The sequence below is a fragment of the Excalfactoria chinensis genome, chromosome 2 (genome assembly GCF_039878825.1).
Source record: "Excalfactoria chinensis isolate bCotChi1 chromosome 2, bCotChi1.hap2, whole genome shotgun sequence".
In the NCBI taxonomy this organism is placed as follows: domain Eukaryota; kingdom Metazoa; phylum Chordata; class Aves; order Galliformes; family Phasianidae; genus Excalfactoria; species Excalfactoria chinensis.
This window is the reverse complement of record NC_092826.1, coordinates 45417061-45433749: the sequence shown is the minus strand read 5'-3', so window position 1 is coordinate 45433749 and position 16689 is coordinate 45417061. Positions and strand designations below refer to the sequence as shown.

At 37.9% G+C, this 16689-nt stretch overlaps 1 protein-coding gene across 1 annotated transcript in view; it reads left to right on the top strand.

Moving 5' to 3' along the window:
- YES1 (YES proto-oncogene 1, Src family tyrosine kinase) overlaps positions 1–16689 on the top strand; it is a 47445-nt gene that overhangs the window by 29749 nt on the left and 1007 nt on the right. Inside the window, exons 2-11 of the mRNA XM_072327594.1 lie at positions 3420–3692; positions 8242–8341; positions 9224–9322; positions 11750–11853; positions 12245–12394; positions 12558–12713; positions 12987–13166; positions 14926–15002; positions 15348–15501; positions 16228–16359. Coding sequence (XP_072183695.1) covers positions 3428–3692; positions 8242–8341; positions 9224–9322; positions 11750–11853; positions 12245–12394; positions 12558–12713; positions 12987–13166; positions 14926–15002; positions 15348–15501; positions 16228–16359 — 1417 coding nt within the window. The 5' untranslated portion in view covers positions 3420–3427. The remainder of the gene's footprint in view (positions 1–3419; positions 3693–8241; positions 8342–9223; positions 9323–11749; positions 11854–12244; positions 12395–12557; positions 12714–12986; positions 13167–14925; positions 15003–15347; positions 15502–16227; positions 16360–16689) is intronic.

Sequence of the window (16689 nt, the reverse complement as noted above, 5' to 3'; positions counted from 1 at the left end):
GCTTCTTGTTCTGTTGATCCTTGTGGGCATCCTGCTAACCTTAATCCATCCTTCCAGTAATCATTTTAGCTACTACCTCTTGGAAACGTTCTGCTACAGGATAGCTTCTATCTAGAAGGTAGGGAAAGACATCTGTGGTTTTACTCCATGCCATTCAGAGTGTGGCTTCCTGATAGTCCTCCAACAAGCCAACTCCTAACCACCCCATCAAACATGCTGGCACACTAATCACAGACAACAGGAAAGTATTTGTTTCAAAGGAAGAATAAGCTATGAAAGTTGTTCTGTGATCTACAATCATTTAACTAAAGTGAATAGATCTGTGGATTCTGAATGACTTAGTTGGGTCAGTACTTGTTTCAGTCGGTAGACTGACTTCTGCAAAGCCAACAAGAACTTCTCATCTTTATGTCCATTTCTAAAAAGAGTTTGGTGCTTTGGAAAGATCCATGAATGTTATGGCAGAAAGCTGTTCTTTAATGTTTTGTTGCAGATAAAAGGGTGATGAAAATAGTTGTAAGTTATTTGAGTTATGAGAATTTTTAATAACAAATGCAGTACCGCAATAACCAAATCCAGCATCGCTACCAGCTGCTTAGGATTTTTCCTTTGATCCAGTAATATATTGCAGGACTAAGCAGTAATAACTCCCTTCATTTTTTTTCTTCCCATGGTGTGGGCAGTCATTTTTCTCCTCCCTGCTACTCACCCTTATGTCATCTTCCTTGTCTTTCCTACACTTAAATTCAAACATAGTGTTTATTGGAATTTTCCACCTATGCTTTTGACTTTCAAAAGCTAAGTGTTTTGCTTCTGCAATTTTGTTTTGCGGGTATGCAATTATCAAAGTAGAAGAATGTTTAAATTTTTGTCTGCCTATTTCTGAATGCCTACTTGAAGAGCTGATTGAATCTCTGCTGTTAATCTCTTTAACCCCAGAAAGAAGATTACCTTAAGAGAGGCAAACTATATTTCTCTAGAATGAATTCGTCTTAAATAAGGACTTTTACTGCATTGAAGTTCACCAATGGAAACTTTTTGCTGCTAGCCCCATAACAGCTGATATTAGTTATAATTGCATCATCTGGCGGTAGTCAGTTACCATGGGACTGGTAAAATTGCTTCTATCTTGAAGTCTTATCAGTCTGTTACAAGTTAATCAAATACCAGAAATGACAGAGGAAACATTTGTGATGAAAGTGGTTGAATGTTCTTACTTTTTCCTTCTAATCTCCTTATTAACATAAGTACTTTTGAATAACTCATGATGCTTAATTTTTAACCAAAGGTAGGGAATCACTGCTGTTAGCAAACTTATTTTCACAAGGGTTTTTGGACTTGTATTCACTGTTCATAACAAAACTTTGACTACAGTTGTTTAAAGAGAATCAAAGAAATAGGCATCAAAGGCAGGAGTTCACAAAAAGCAGCAAAGTGGTCAGAAAATTGTGCTTCAAGTTACAGTATCTGTTTTACAGTGGAAAAGGATGTGTTTTATGTGTTTGATCCACTTGCATTGTCAATAACAGGCATTTCTACTATAGTTTGAAGGCTTTTTCTCTCAGGTAACAGTAATAGAACAAGAGGTAATGGCCTCAAGTTGTACCAGAGGAGGTTTAGGCTGGATATTAGGAAAAACCTCTTTTCCAAAGGATTTTTGAGGCATCGGTACAGGCTGCCCAGGGAAGTGGTGGAGTCACCAACCCTGGAGGTGTTCAGGAACCATGTGGATGCGGCACTGAGGGACATGGTTAGTGGGTGATATTGGTGGTGGTGGGTTGATGGGTGGACTGGATGATCTTAGAGGTATTTTCCAACCTTAATAATAATAATAATATAAGTTGCCAGTAATAACATCAGAAGTAGTAAACGACTGAATAAGTTGTGCCTTCTCTGAGATGAGATCTGTAAAAATGTAGTTACTTGGTTTTGTTGCTTCTTGTTTCCACACCAGTAATTGTCTGTCAGGCATTATACTACTCGGGACTGAAATGACAAGTGAATATTGTTAATTTTAACTATTGTATGGTACATCAATAGCTGTGGATGTTTTTCTTTCCAAGAACTCTGATTTGAGACTCTTAAGGAAACTATAGCATCTTTAATATTGTCATTGTTAAAAAGAGGAAATTAGAAAATTTTCAAATTGAAAAACTAAGTTTTTTCTTTGTGGCTATATTAAGGTAGTATTCATTTTGTGAGACTGAATTTGTCCTAGATTTCTATATCTAATAGTGAACAAGATAAGAGAGGACTGAAAGGAGGGGGGAGGGGAAGCAGATTGATTTGCAATTGGAAACAGTTTTCCTAACTTATAGTTAAAGAATCATTGCAATTGTTGAAATAGTATGGAGATGCTGAAATTGAAGTAGGTTTTTTGGGGTGTTTTGGTGCTATTTTCCCCCTAAGAACTTAGGAATTTTCATGTCGGGCTAGTGTTACATCTGAAACGGCTCCTCTTCTTGGCCTGATTTGTTTCCCAGCTGGAGCAAGTTAACAAATGCCTACTATCACTTGTCACCACCTGATAAGTGACAGGTGGTGGCTTCTTAAGATGTGGTAATTATAATTGCTTGTGACTGTCTCCTCTCTGATGGTTGTCAGCAGGTAAGGGGTGTTCCTGCAGTAAACATCTCTCATAGTCTTCCTGTAATGGAAGTTTGTGGCCATCTTGGGCTCTCAGGGCCATAAGATGTCACCATTCAGGGTGCAGTTCAGTTTCCAAGCTGCTGGATGTTGTAATTACTATTGTAAACATTCTTTCTAATTCTGTTTCAACTCTGCAACTTAATCCTGTCCTGCAGCAATGATTGTAACGGTTCATTTGTGAATTGCATTAGGGGAGCTGAAAATGGATGGAGGCTTCCCTACATCTGTCTTTAAAGATATTCATAGTTATAAAGCCACCCACAGCACAGTTATTTATCACTTAAAAAAGCAAGCAGAGACGCACCACTTGTTTCCTTCACATCATGTCTTACACGGCTCTGTACTTGTCACCTCTGTTTGGAATTCCTGGTCTTTCCCAACTTCCCTGGTGGAGAAGTTTTCAGTGTCTTCCTCCTCTGTTTCCCAGCTGTTTGGTTTTTGCCTGTTTGTTTGTTTACCGTGTCCAGCAAGGAGATGGAGATGGGATGGGTGGAAGAAAAATCCGAATGCATTGTCTGTCTGTGTTGTGGTAGGAAAAAATAATAGCATCCTCTCTAGTCTGGGAATAGCTTAGATCTTATTCCAGAAACCTTTTTCATTGGAATCTGTAATCTGCAGGCAGTAGAAATTGGTGGAGGTTTTTATTGTTTCGTTGGTGTTGTTTTTACAGTAATGAGTGTTTTCAGCAATTGCGGTAGGGAATCTTCTGTGTTTAACTATCAAAAGATGAGGCATCCAGATGAACTCATTTTTTCCTCTCATTTTCACAGAAGCAACCATGGGGTGCATTAAAAGCAAAGAAGATAAAGGTCCAGCCATGAAATACAGGACTGATAACACTCCAGAACCTATCAGTTCCCACGTCAGCCATTACGGGTCAGACTCCAGCCAAGCAACACAGTCACCGGCAATAAAGGGATCAGCAGTTAATTTTAACAGTCATTCCATGACTCCTTTTGGAGGGCCCTCAGGAATGACACCCTTTGGAGGAGCATCGTCTTCATTTTCAGCTGTGCCAAGTCCATATCCTAGTACTTTAACAGGTGAGTATTACATACAATTCTTCTCGTACTATTATTCGTTTGTAAGCTTCACAGTCATATTTAAAAATAAGAGGATGAAAAGAATGCTACTACCCCTTGCCACACAGAAGTGGGAATTTAAAATAAATTGCCTTTTGCTTTTCATTATCTTTTCTACTGAGAGAATAATTCAGCCCATACCTACTAGTGAATGGAGACTGGGGGCTGAGTTTTTTGGCTTTTGTGTTTTTTAGGACCGTAACACAGAGGTGTTTGATGTGTTAGAGGAGATAATGGGAATAGGTGATAAAATTATTAGACATTCTTTGTTCTCAAATGAATGTGCATGGAGTAATGGCTGTACACATTTGGAGAAAGAGGCAAAATGAAAAGCATCTCAAATTTAGGAAACTCATACTGTGATTTAAACTGATTTTCAAGGTTTTTTCGTTGTTTTTTTTTAATAACTGCGAGTTATTTGCATTAAGGCAGTGTGGAATCTGTTCAATTACAAAGATAATCAGGTTATCAGTTATGTGCTGTGTAATTTGATAGACAAACAAGATGTGTTAAATAAAAGAGCAGAATTCTCTCTGTTGATGGTCATATTAAAGGCTAAGCTGAAAAAAAGTAGAATTTACCAGATGCAGAGACTGTCTTGGCTGATGTATAGTCTCTGAAGGTGCGGCATTTTAAAGCAATATACATATTTGATGTCACAAATGTGCCTTTCTATAAAAACCCTAAAACATAAAAAAACATTGTTCTTGTGCACATGGCTGATCCCAGTAGTAGTTCACTTAGTTTTGCTGGATCTTTTTGAGAGGAAACTGATTTTCTTTTATTTGGAAGGTTCAGAAGAAAAAAACAGAAGCCTTGTATGGGCACTTCACAAAATGTGGCAAATAATTCTGTATCAGTCTTCTAGTTTTCCCACAAAATTCTAGTGTTAGCACAATTACACTGCTTAAATGTTTACTTCACTACAGTGGAATCTGAAAGCTTTTAAGCACAATAAATTAGAGGTCTATAAAAATCTGCTGTGGCTTTGACATTAAGAAATTCAGAAAAGCAAATATGAACTGTCAGGTGCTGATTACCTCATGTTCCTTTTTGGAAATTCACTAAAAAACAAATAGTGAAAATGAATAACCATCCCATCTCAGATTTTTTAACCCCATCTGAAACCCAGTGTTGGATGAACACACGTAAAAGTGAAGTGATGGGAACCTTTCTTTTTATTCATTAGCTCTACCAAGTAAAGTTTTGTGTGCTTACAGAAATCTTCATCTCTTTTAAGAAAGCTCTGTGTATTGCCTCTCATTAGATTGGGTTCTTTGTTCACGTGGGAATCTCATGCAGTATGTGCAAGCCCTCCTGGGTATTAGCAGACACCAGGAATGCTACCCCCTCAGCTACTGTAAATCCTTTTCTGCCAAGATCAGGAGGGCTGATCTCTTGCCTGTCGCTGTTGATCCTAGTCATTAAGCATGTTGTGTCTTGGCTCAGATTCAATAGGAGAGATTTCTCATGAAAAGATAGGTCTTGAACCTCATAGGTGTGGATTTGAGCAGGCTGACTTGCCCCCATCATTTTATGGTCAGGTAAAAAGATACTGCTTATATAACTATTCCTCCTTGCTCTGTAAAACCAGGAAGCTGTTCATCCTCAAACACACACGCTTTTCTCTTTAAACAAAAATGCACCAGCAGTTGTTCAATAAATCCACTTCTCATTTTTAGATCAATGAGAATTGCACATTTTTTTGAATGGATTAAATGGGAAACTTCATCCGGCTGTAAGCTTTCAGTGTTTGTCACAAATAAACACCAAGTCAGGATCTGAGGCCCTTTGTTTTGTGAGAGAAAACATGTCAAACATGTCATAAGTGTCCATAGCACTTACCCAGTCCGTCAGTGATGTCTTACAAAATGATGATACTGTTGTTATCATAGATGTAGTGAGGCTGAAAAAGAGTTGGACCATCTGTAATCCTCTGGAACAGAACTGGAAAAGAAATCTGAGTTAAATCCACTCTGCTCCTGTACTATCCATTCTATTGACACCAGACGTTACAAATTCACAGGATAGCAGTGAAACTGAGAACAGAAAATTGACTTTGAAGCTGTGTTTACACTCCTGCCCTCTAGTTCTCCTACTGAACAGCAAAGGAAAGTTCTCTCCAAAGCCAGTCCTTGATTAGAGAGAGAAAACTCTGCTCTAATGAGAGGATCCCCTTGAAGGAGAAGTGTTTTGACCCCAGGTAGCTTGAGTTGGTGATTCACAAAGCTGGAACAAGTGAGTTGGTGATTCACAAAGAAAACATCGACAAGCTACTTCAAAATTCATTTGAGTTGTGTCTCCTTGTTGAAAATATCCTGTGCTGGTGCTGTTCACCTGAAGCATTTTACTGTTCTGCACTACAGAATAAATAACACTTCTGTGTGAGAATGGTTTGTACGGTACCCGAAGTATTGAAATCAAAACTTGGGAAGGATTGTATGCGAGTTTTATCAATTGTTTCTTGACAAATAGTAAGGAATGCACAAATGCTGATAATTAATGATGGTTTTCTTATTTCATGACTTACATCTGAACGCTTTGTTTCATTATTCTAATTAGTGTTACACTTTCAGGAGAAATGGATATTTCTCTTGTTTCTATATTAGTATCTTTCCAGATATTGTGTAGTTTGTTTGGAAGATTTTGGAGCCTCCCAGCAGTCTGATAAAGATTTACAAACATTTGTAATGTTGTGACTTGAGAGTACTGATCTACAGAGCAATTCTCAGGCCATGGTTTATTTCTTTAACGTTCAGTTTCTGATTGTGTGAAAATGATACATATTGCCACAATTTTCTTTCTCTCTGCAACAGTTTATGGCCAAAATAACACAGTAGTATAATAATGTGGGCAATAGTTGCATGAACTCTTGATTTTTATCTTAGTTCAGGTACTGTTAACTTCTAGGATGTTCTAACTAATCTTCAGTTTGTAAATCATACTTCAGTATAAACCTTCACTTACTCAATCATCTCATATATTTTTTGTTGTGGTTTTCCTAGAGGAACTGTAGATTCATTTCCATTTATGGCCTACTGATACAGTGTAAGCACAGGAATCTCTATATCAAACAAAAATATTTAAGTTAAAGCATCCATAGTACAATAATAGACAATACTACTGTGTACTGTATTCCTCCTTTCTGATCACCCTCGCGTCAGTTGCATCACCTAAGGTTAGACACAGCATGTTCCTAGAGGTGGTCTTATCTGTGTGTCCTGGTACATACATATGCATGTTAGAAATTTAAAGTTACACTTTAATTATTTTATTACTTGGATTATCATTAAGCTTTTTAAATGCCCACTACACTGTAAAACGGCATTTTTCTTTTGCTTCTTTTAGCCCAGGTTTTTAAAGCAATCAGTTCTTTCAAGCATAGAAAATGTGTTTCTACAGTAAGTGAAGGAGCCTGCCTGCTTGTACACACTTGTGGCTTGTCTGTGGGTCACACTCAGTGCCCTGAGCCAGAAGTGGGATAAGAAAAGCAAATTCCTTAGGACTGGTGGATTGTAGCTGCTTGACTTGTGAAATACATGAGCTGCTCTGAAAGTAATGCCTCCTATTTTATGATGTTGGCCCACAAAAGGCTGATGTTGGTGGTATGGCAGTAGGGGTTGAACCTTCCCACCAATATTCCATTACATGTTGTTGCTGTGTGACAGATGGCAGCAGAGGGGCAGTCTGACAGAATGGTGTCTGACATGGAAGTGTGTATAAAACAAAGGTGTGGGATTGAATTCCTCCATGCGAAAAAAATGGTACCCGCTGACATTTGTCAACACTTGTTGAGCATTTATGGAGACCAACCAGTGGATGTGAGCACAGTGAAGATGTGGGTGGTGCATTTCAGCAGTGATGACAGCAATGTGAAAGTCAAGCCATGTTCTGGATGGCCATGCAGATTTTTGTGAGAACGACATGCAGGCTTTTGTTCTTCACTGGCATGAACGCATAGATAATGGTGGCAACTGTTGAAAATAGTGTTTTGTAGCTGAGAATTTGGTCAATCCAATAGTCTTATTGTGCTCTTTGTATCTTCTGTCATTTCCATGAGAATAAATAGGGGGCATTGCTTTCAGGACAACCTACAGAACTTAGTCATTGTTCTATGGAAGAATGCACCGACCTCTTCCTCAGCAAAAACAGGCTTTTAGGGATTTCTTCATTGAATTTCTTAAGAAGAAGCTAACTTTTTTTTTCCTCTAATGTTGATGCGTTTTGCAAATGTCTCTCTGTAAGTGCTCTAATTGTTAACGTACTTCTAATTATATATCTACTTTCTTTGCTGTGGAAATAATATACTTCTTGGCACTATTTGCTTATAGGCTTTCCTTAATTTTAAAGAATGAACTGATTATTGATCACAGCTGCCAAAATGAGATGGAACCTGAAGCCTTCAGTTGTTTCTGAGTTAAAATTGATGAGTTGTTTTCAAAGGGCAGTACTTAAATCAAGTTCTGCAGTGTTAATGCTGTATCTTTTTGTTTTTATTTTCTTTTTCAAGGTGGTGTTACTGTATTTGTGGCCTTATATGATTATGAAGCTAGAACTACAGATGACCTTTCATTTAAGAAAGGTGAACGGTTCCAGATAATAAACAACACGTAAGTGTTCTTGTTCACAAGCTTCTCTGGGGTGTTGTTGGGAATAAATAGATCCTCAGCACTCCTTGAAATCTAAGTGTCATGTTTCAGTAAAGAGTGGTTGGAATTTTTTTTCTTGAATGAGAGACTCGACACAGATGGGGGCTGAAATAGTGATACTGGTTAGATGATGCTTTTGGGCTGAGGTCATGTTTGGGGGCAGATGTCAAGATGTAGTGTCTGGGGAATCCCAAAGCTGCATCCATTCATTCCCTTCTACAGTGAAGCACAGCAGAGGAGGAAAAGCACAGTCTATCATGCTCTGGGTGTTACAGGTTTCCACATCCATCAGGGATGCATATTTGATTTTCTGGTTTAGTTGCAGCACTATTCTGATCTTGTGCCCTGATTTATAGAAGCCTAGAAAAGGGGAAAGTATTTTTTCACCTTGAAGACTTCTTAGCACAGCTAAAAGCTGATGTAAATACTCTAATACATAGAGCAGTTTTCCCTCATCCAGGTCTCTAATTTTATTAGCTCACTTTATTAGCTTTGTGTGTTGCTTACTGTCATCATGCAGGCAAAATGATAGGACTGAGGCAGATTAAGACTAGAGAACTGGGAAGTCTGTCATACATCTCCACTGTAAAATGTTTTGTTGCAAGTTTGCATTTTGCATATATAAATTCCTTACTTTAAGCAACAAAAAAACCCTTTAAAATTTCCTCAAAAAGGCAAAGCTCTCACATTGTTTACAGTGAAAAGAAGAAATATATTCAGCTGCAGTGCAAATTATAGTTGTTGCCTTCTCGATTAGAATGCAATATTATGTGAAGATGCTTCAGCAGTTTGGGACTGATGTATTGTTCATGTGTGGAAGAGGTAATTGATCTTACATTGCAGGGAAGGTGACTGGTGGGAAGCAAGATCCATTGCTACAGGAAAAACAGGCTACATCCCAAGCAATTATGTTGCTCCTGCAGACTCCATTCAAGCGGAAGAGTAAGACATTGCATCCTGTCAATCTGTTCTTATTATCCATTCTGCATTTAGTGCCCTGTAATAACGTTCACTTCAGTTACTGCACGTAGCATTTTAGGGTGAAGTAGAATTATACCGCTAATTAAAGGATAGGAATTCTATGTGGGTGTTGTCAAAGGTATGATTGTTAGTAGATGTGAGGTGGATGCTTCTGCAAATGCTTTATGCTTGCTTGCTATGTGTAGCTAAGGGAGAAAGGATGGAACAGTGCAGTAATGAAGATGAGATCTGGAAGATATGCTCTGTATTTCATAAAGAGCAAAAATTCATGGTCTTTAATTAAGAGTTTGCACATCCTCGGCTCTAGGCCTTTATCTGTATTTTTGTTTGTAAAAACCTAACTCAAAATTGGCTGTTTCTCTGGTAATGTCCAGTGTCACGTTATTTAAAAAACAAAAACATTTGTATTGACAGCTATTGTTAATCTATTAATCTAGAACAGCTTCCTATTGACAAAATGGTTAGGGACATCAAGAACAACTTTAAAATGGGAAAACTGCATTACTTTGGGTACCAGTAAATCCTGCATTTATTTACAAAGACCCCCAAGAGCTTATAGAATTGAAGTTATTTTAGGAATAGTGAGTTGGGGTATAACTTTCAAGTGATACACGTTTCAAGGGTCTGTGTTTATTGTACTAGCAGCGTAATGTGATACACAGGCATAGTTCTTCCAATAAGCAATTCCCTGATACGTTACCTGGGCTCTTCTGTATTTCCTACTTCACTTCTGGGAAAACTGCCCAATTTCCAGGATGTTTCCTGAATTTCAAGCAGAGAACATGGCATGTTGCTCCTGCTCTCACCTGGGCCTTTGCTATTTAAAAAAGGCTTGCTGTTATTTTAAACAGTGCAGGCCCTTAAATTTCATCTGCTTTTATAATTGAAGGATTTTCTTTAAGTGGTCTTTCCTAAGCCTGAATACTTTGGTATTGCAAGCTGCGTGAGATAGGATCCATATTATCCTTGTGGCTTTTGAATGCTGCTATACTATAAACATTAAAAGCAAATAAACAAACAAGTTAATCCCACTATTATTTCATAAAATAACACTAAATTTAGAGTATAACTTGTAAATTTACATAGCGCTGGGAAGAAGCATTTTCATGTGAAGTAATTAATGGGGTTCAGGTTTGCTTCAGTAAGACTATATGTTACGTCCAGGTTGTCTCAGGTGTATGTATAGTCTCTTGATCAATTCTAAATTTGCAGGTCAACTTCAGCAGTCAAATTGAAAACACAGTAAAATGTAAAGATACGTTTTAAATCCCTAAGTGATCACATAGGTCATTCTGATTGCATGTCAGCAAGATGATCCCTTCTTACCTACATTTTTGTCAACTTCCAACACTTATAATGCCGGATCTGCTTGATGCTACAACAGTCCCAAATAAAAATGTTGGAAATTTACACTTTACACCATTCTATGACTTCCAAGACATGTAATCAAAATATATTTAGGAAATGTTTTATTGCGAAGTCTAGACATTCAAATGATCTATACTGCCTGTTGGTCAGCTCTTTGGGGTGTAGAAATTCCTTTTCTGAAAGAACTTAGGCAAGAGAAACAGCAGGTGTGTTAAAACAGCTGTGTATTTGTCAGTATTAGAAGGACACAACAAAGATGGAGGAAAGTAAATTCACTATCACAGGAGTGTTTCTACATCAGTGTCAGAAAAAAGTGCTCCCTCTACTGAAGGATGAGGCGCAACTGAAGTTACAACGGGGAGGTTCCAACTGAAAGTAAGATAAAGCCTTTCACCCTGAGGATGGGCAGCCTAGCTGAGTCACAGGGCCTGGACACTGTGTAGTATCCGTCTTTTAGGGTTTTCAAGGGACTGGACAACTCCCAACATCGAGGTCTGATCTCACAGCTGCCCTGCCTGCAGTGAGAGGCTGGACCAGAGAGCCCCCAGAGACTCTTCCAGTCTGAATGAACCTGTAATCCCATGATATTGCTGCACACCTCCTCTGTGTTAAAAGCTGTTCTTTAACATATGGTTGAAATTTCTTAAAGAAAACATATGGGGTTGCTGCAGTGTTTTGAGAATACTACCAACAATTTCACTGTCATCTGATTTAGTTTGACCTATGAACTTCTTTACTATAAGGACAGTATTCCTGCTAGTGATTAATGTTGTTGATGCCTATTGTTGAACCATACAAAATATTTGCAGACAGAAGCCTCTTAGGTATTTTTCTAACAACTGAAATTAGTCACATAGAAATAGGTCATCTTAATCTTCTGATTATATGGATGTCATTACTTCTGTTGATCTGTAACTGCTTTGTATTATTGGTAGTCTGGTCAGTGCTTGAGATTTCCAGACCTTATGACTGTTGAAGTACAGGCAGATTTTATTTAGATATATTTCCTTTGACTTCTAGGTGGTATTTTGGTAAGATGGGCAGGAAGGATGCAGAAAGACTACTTTTAAATCCTGGGAACCAGCGTGGTATTTTCTTAGTAAGAGAGAGCGAAACCACTAAAGGTATGTGTATCACTGTCTGTCTCTTCTTCTTCTTCTCCCACCCCTGCAAAGGTGAGCAGGATGGCCATATTTATATCTGTTATATTATATATACACATGTACACACATATAATTATATAACAACGCTGGGGAAGATGTGTTGCTTGTGCTTTGTGGAAGTGAGGCGATGTCACAGCTGCCCATAGAAGCTGTGGTGCCCCATCCCCAGAGGTGCTCAAGGCCAGGTTGGATGGGGCCCTGGGCAGCTGAGCTGCTGGGGGGCAGCCCTGCCCATGGCACAGGGTGCAACTGGGTGGGCTTTGAGGTGCCTTCCAACCCGGCCTATTCTATGGGTCTAAGATTCTGTGCTTTTAAATTTTTGGTGAAGCAGCATATATGACTTGTTTTGTAGGTGCTTACTCCCTTTCCATACGTGACTGGGATGAGGTCAGAGGTGATAATGTGAAACACTACAAAATCAGAAAACTTGACAATGGTGGATACTATATCACAACCAGAGCACAATTTGAATCTCTACAGAAGCTGGTGAAGCACTACAGAGGTAAGCCTAAATTCGTGCATACGATGAGGAAGAAAAACTTCACGTGTAGCCCGTTTTTCAAATTAACAGTAAATGTAATAGTTCTTTTATCAACACGAGGATGTTACATTTGCTGTAGCATTACAACTGTTTATCTCTGAAGCTTATTTTTTCCATTTTCCAGAGCATGCTGATGGACTGTGTCATAAGCTAACAACTGTGTGTCCCACGGTGAAACCACAAACACAGGGACTAGCAAAAGATGCCTGGGAAATTCCTAGAGAGTCTTTGAGGCTGGAAGTTAAGTTGGGCCAAGGATGTTTTGGTGAAGTATGGATGGGTAAGAGCTTAACATGATACCTTTCAGTTATCTCTGTGAATGTTTTAGTAGTATTTTAAGTAAGTCATTTTGGGAATCTTTAAATACGATCTCATAAATAACCGAAGAAAAAAGATGGCAGTTAAATTTAGACACAAAAAGTTAAGAATAATGTTTGATGTAGTTAATGATTTTGATTATTCTGTTACCTAACAAAACAGAAGAAAAAACAAAACTTCTAGCAGAAAATCCCTAATTTTGTAGTGGAGAGTAATATTTTATTTGCTACTCTAGGAACCTGGAATGGAACCACAAAAGTAGCAATCAAGACACTTAAACCTGGTACAATGATGCCCGAAGCTTTCCTTCAGGAGGCTCAGATCATGAAGAAATTACGACATGACAAGCTTGTTCCACTGTATGCCGTTGTTTCTGAGGAACCAATCTACATAGTCACTGAATTCATGACAAAAGGTGTGTGACAGACAGAGTGATCCAAAGACGGTACATTTAAAAGATTATTTAAGATCGCAGCAACAAATGATATGTTTAATTAATGTTAGGTTTAAAGAAGCTGAAGTATAAATGATAATTCTGATTAAATTAAAATGAGCAACGGTTGACCTACTTGAAGCAGTTCTGATTTAGATCATGGGGTGGAGACATGATTTTTCTGCACATCTGTGTCACCCTTGCTCATCTTCCAAGTACATGGTTGATATTTTTTTTCCCTTTATTTTTAGTGAGTAGTGCCTGGTACATTTAAATTGGGTGTGGTAGCTGGGAGTACCGCTTATACTAATACGCTTGCCTTGTAGATAGGTTGTGCTCATGAATGACCACGGAATCAGTTGGTTTATGTGTTTTTTTGTTTAATTTTGTTTATGAATTTTGTTTTTCTTTTCTATAATAATATATATATATTTAAGGTTGGCTTTTTAAAATAGCAGAATCTAGCCTTTATATCTCCTTGATTTCAGTCCTTCACCCTTCTTCCCTTGCTCCTTTTTCCTTCCCCCTGCTCCTGATGTGGAGACTTAGAGATTCAGGCTGAGTGTGGAAATAAACACTATAAGCATATTAGAAGTAAGAAGAAGCAGATTCTCAAATCATTTCTTCCAGTTTGTGAAAAATACCAGTTTCACTTTACCTCAGAGAAATCGTGCTATCCTGGTAGGAAATAGGAATAATGCCAAACCCAAGGGAGTAACTACTTGCATTCATTATTCCACCACAGGTATCTTGCTTGGGCTATTTTTTTTTCTGTGTTTGAATGGATTATTTTTTTTTAATGCTTTTTAAGCTTTAAAACAGATAGAGAATAGAAAATCTTAAAGGTTACTTCTGTGTTGTTATTCCTAAATTAGAGTAGCCAGTCTCTTTGTTGGATCTTAAGCAGCCGTGAAAAATCAGTTTACATCATTCAGAAATCAGGTTTTGGCAAGACAGCTAAGATAAGCAATTGCTGTCTAGGGTCGTTACAAGAAACAGAACGAAAGCAATGGTGAAGTAGTTGCGTGTTTCTTTAAACCATACATTTGAAATACTGTTGAAAGCTTCTGTTGTCAGAGATGAGATTTTACCATACTTGTGAAAACTGTTGTCTTGAAACAAGCACAAGTCCTTGGAATTCATTTCTAATCTAACTAATGTAATTTTCTGGATGCCGTTCTATTATAGAAAATGGGAGAAGGTTGCTTATTGTAAAGAATGGAAAGTACTTTTGTTTTCTCCTATAAGGAAGAAGAAGCATCAAAATAATAGCAACAGTTTAAGAATCATTTCTCTAGTATATAATTGGAGCTGGAACTGGAATTTAACTAAATTGGAATTTAACTAAGAGCGTGTGTTCGGGTTTTTTTTCTGTTGTTTGTTTAATTGCTGTGGGGGAGAAAAAAAATTCAACTAGGATACCAGGAATATCAAGCAAAAATCCTCAGGCATATAGTCCTCAAATGGGAGTTTTCTTTAGTAGTGTTCACTAATCTGTATTACTAAAATGAATATCAAAATGCTTAGCTAAAACTTGCAGTGAGTACCAGGGCATAGTCTACTAGAGATATACTCATTGAGTTGTGTTCTGGGAAATGAAGTCTTTTCAAACTCAGGTACTAGGCGCTGAATGCATTAACTATAATGCCTAGGGGAGAAAAAAGCCTCGTGTTTGTGTTTTCAGGTCAGGCTAACATGTGCTTTTCTGTAGTTCTTCACTGAATTGTGTTGTCTTTTACAGGCAGCTTACTAGACTTCCTGAAAGAAGGAGAAGGGAAGTTCTTAAAACTCCCACAGCTGGTGGACATGGCTGCTCAGGTACTTCATATAAGACAAGAAAACTGTGTTTTGTACTTAGAGAGGAGACTTAAAGCTATATCAGATATCAACTGAGTGTAAATATTGAACACTCTGGCTATTGTATGCTGTTCTTTCTTAGATTTTCTCTTGTAACTTTACAATTCACTGAAAAGAAATCATCAAAGTTAGAAATTAGATAACAGAGATACAGGCAGGTGCTTACCAGTGCAGCAAGTTCTTGCTATGCTCTACTTCCTGTACTTACACAGTGAGAATGGAACTAAATAAAACGATATAGCTTAATGCTTGGGATAAATGTTACGCAGTCATGAGAAGTAACTTTAATAAAACTTTATTTTTAAGATTGCTGATGGCATGGCTTACATTGAAAGAATGAACTACATCCACAGGGATCTCCGGGCAGCCAACATTCTTGTAGGAGACAATCTTGTGTGTAAAATAGCAGACTTTGGTCTAGCAAGGTTAATAGAGGACAATGAGTACACTGCGAGGCAAGGTAAGTCTGATTTATTTACTCAGTAAGTAAGTCCAGTTACCTTCAGATTATTTAGAACTATTACATTTAGCAGAAGGTCATTATATTCTGTCTGTATGAATAAAGATCATGTGTCCTTTTGCAGCTATTTCTGGATGTCATTCTGCCTAAGTGCAAGTTTTTGTGAATTTTTATTGTTTTAAGTAATTTGTCAGGTATATCGAAAAACGTTTTAAATGATGTTTTTCAGATAAAACCTACTATTGTTTAAGAGAACTGCAGTTCCAGAACAGATCTTTATTGCTTTCTGTAAATTACCCAACATCTTGAAGCGTATTTATGAATCTCAGAGGTCTTACCTGCTTCCAAAAATTATAGACTGCTCCAGTTTGATTTCCCATTTGAAATCGTAGAATTACTCAGGTTGGAAAAGACCTCAAAGATCATCAAGTCCAACCGCAGCCAAACCATAGCACACTAACTAACAACCCTCTGCTAAATCATATCCCTGAGCACCACATCCAAATGGCTCTTAAACACATCCAGGGGTGGTAACTCAACCACCTCCCTGGGAAGCCTATTCCAGTGCTTAACTACCCTTTACTTAACTGCCTTGAATTTGGCCAGCAAAGCAAACTGTAAAAAATACTTGAGAGCAGTACTCTTGTATTTAAAATATTTTAAAGCGTAAGCAAATGATGCGTGAAGAAAGGGGAAGTCAGATATCTGTCTTTTTAATGTTTGCAGGAGCTAAATTTCCAATTAAATGGACCGCTCCAGAAGCAGCGTTGTATGGTCGGTTTACAATCAAGTCAGATGTGTGGTCGTTTGGAATTTTACTGACGGAGCTGGTAACAAAGGGGAGAGTGCCGTATCCAGGTAAGAGGAAAATGTTTTTTCTTCTCTTTGCGGTATTCTGTGCTTCTCAGATTACTTTTTTGTACTTTCCTTACTTCCATCCAGAGCCCAAAGTAGATAAGCAGAGATAAAAACCCGGTTACGCTTCACTGGTTCCTTTGTTCACAAAGATACTTGTTTTATTTACAGGCTGACTGTTATATGATTTTTTAAGTATTTTCAAATGATAGCATCTGTGAATATGACTGATAGTTCTTTCCTGATTAGTGGGTGTTCTTCTGTTTTCCTACCTATCTGTTCTTGAAAATTCTACTTTATACAGTTCCCCAGTAAACATCCTAGAGAGAACGT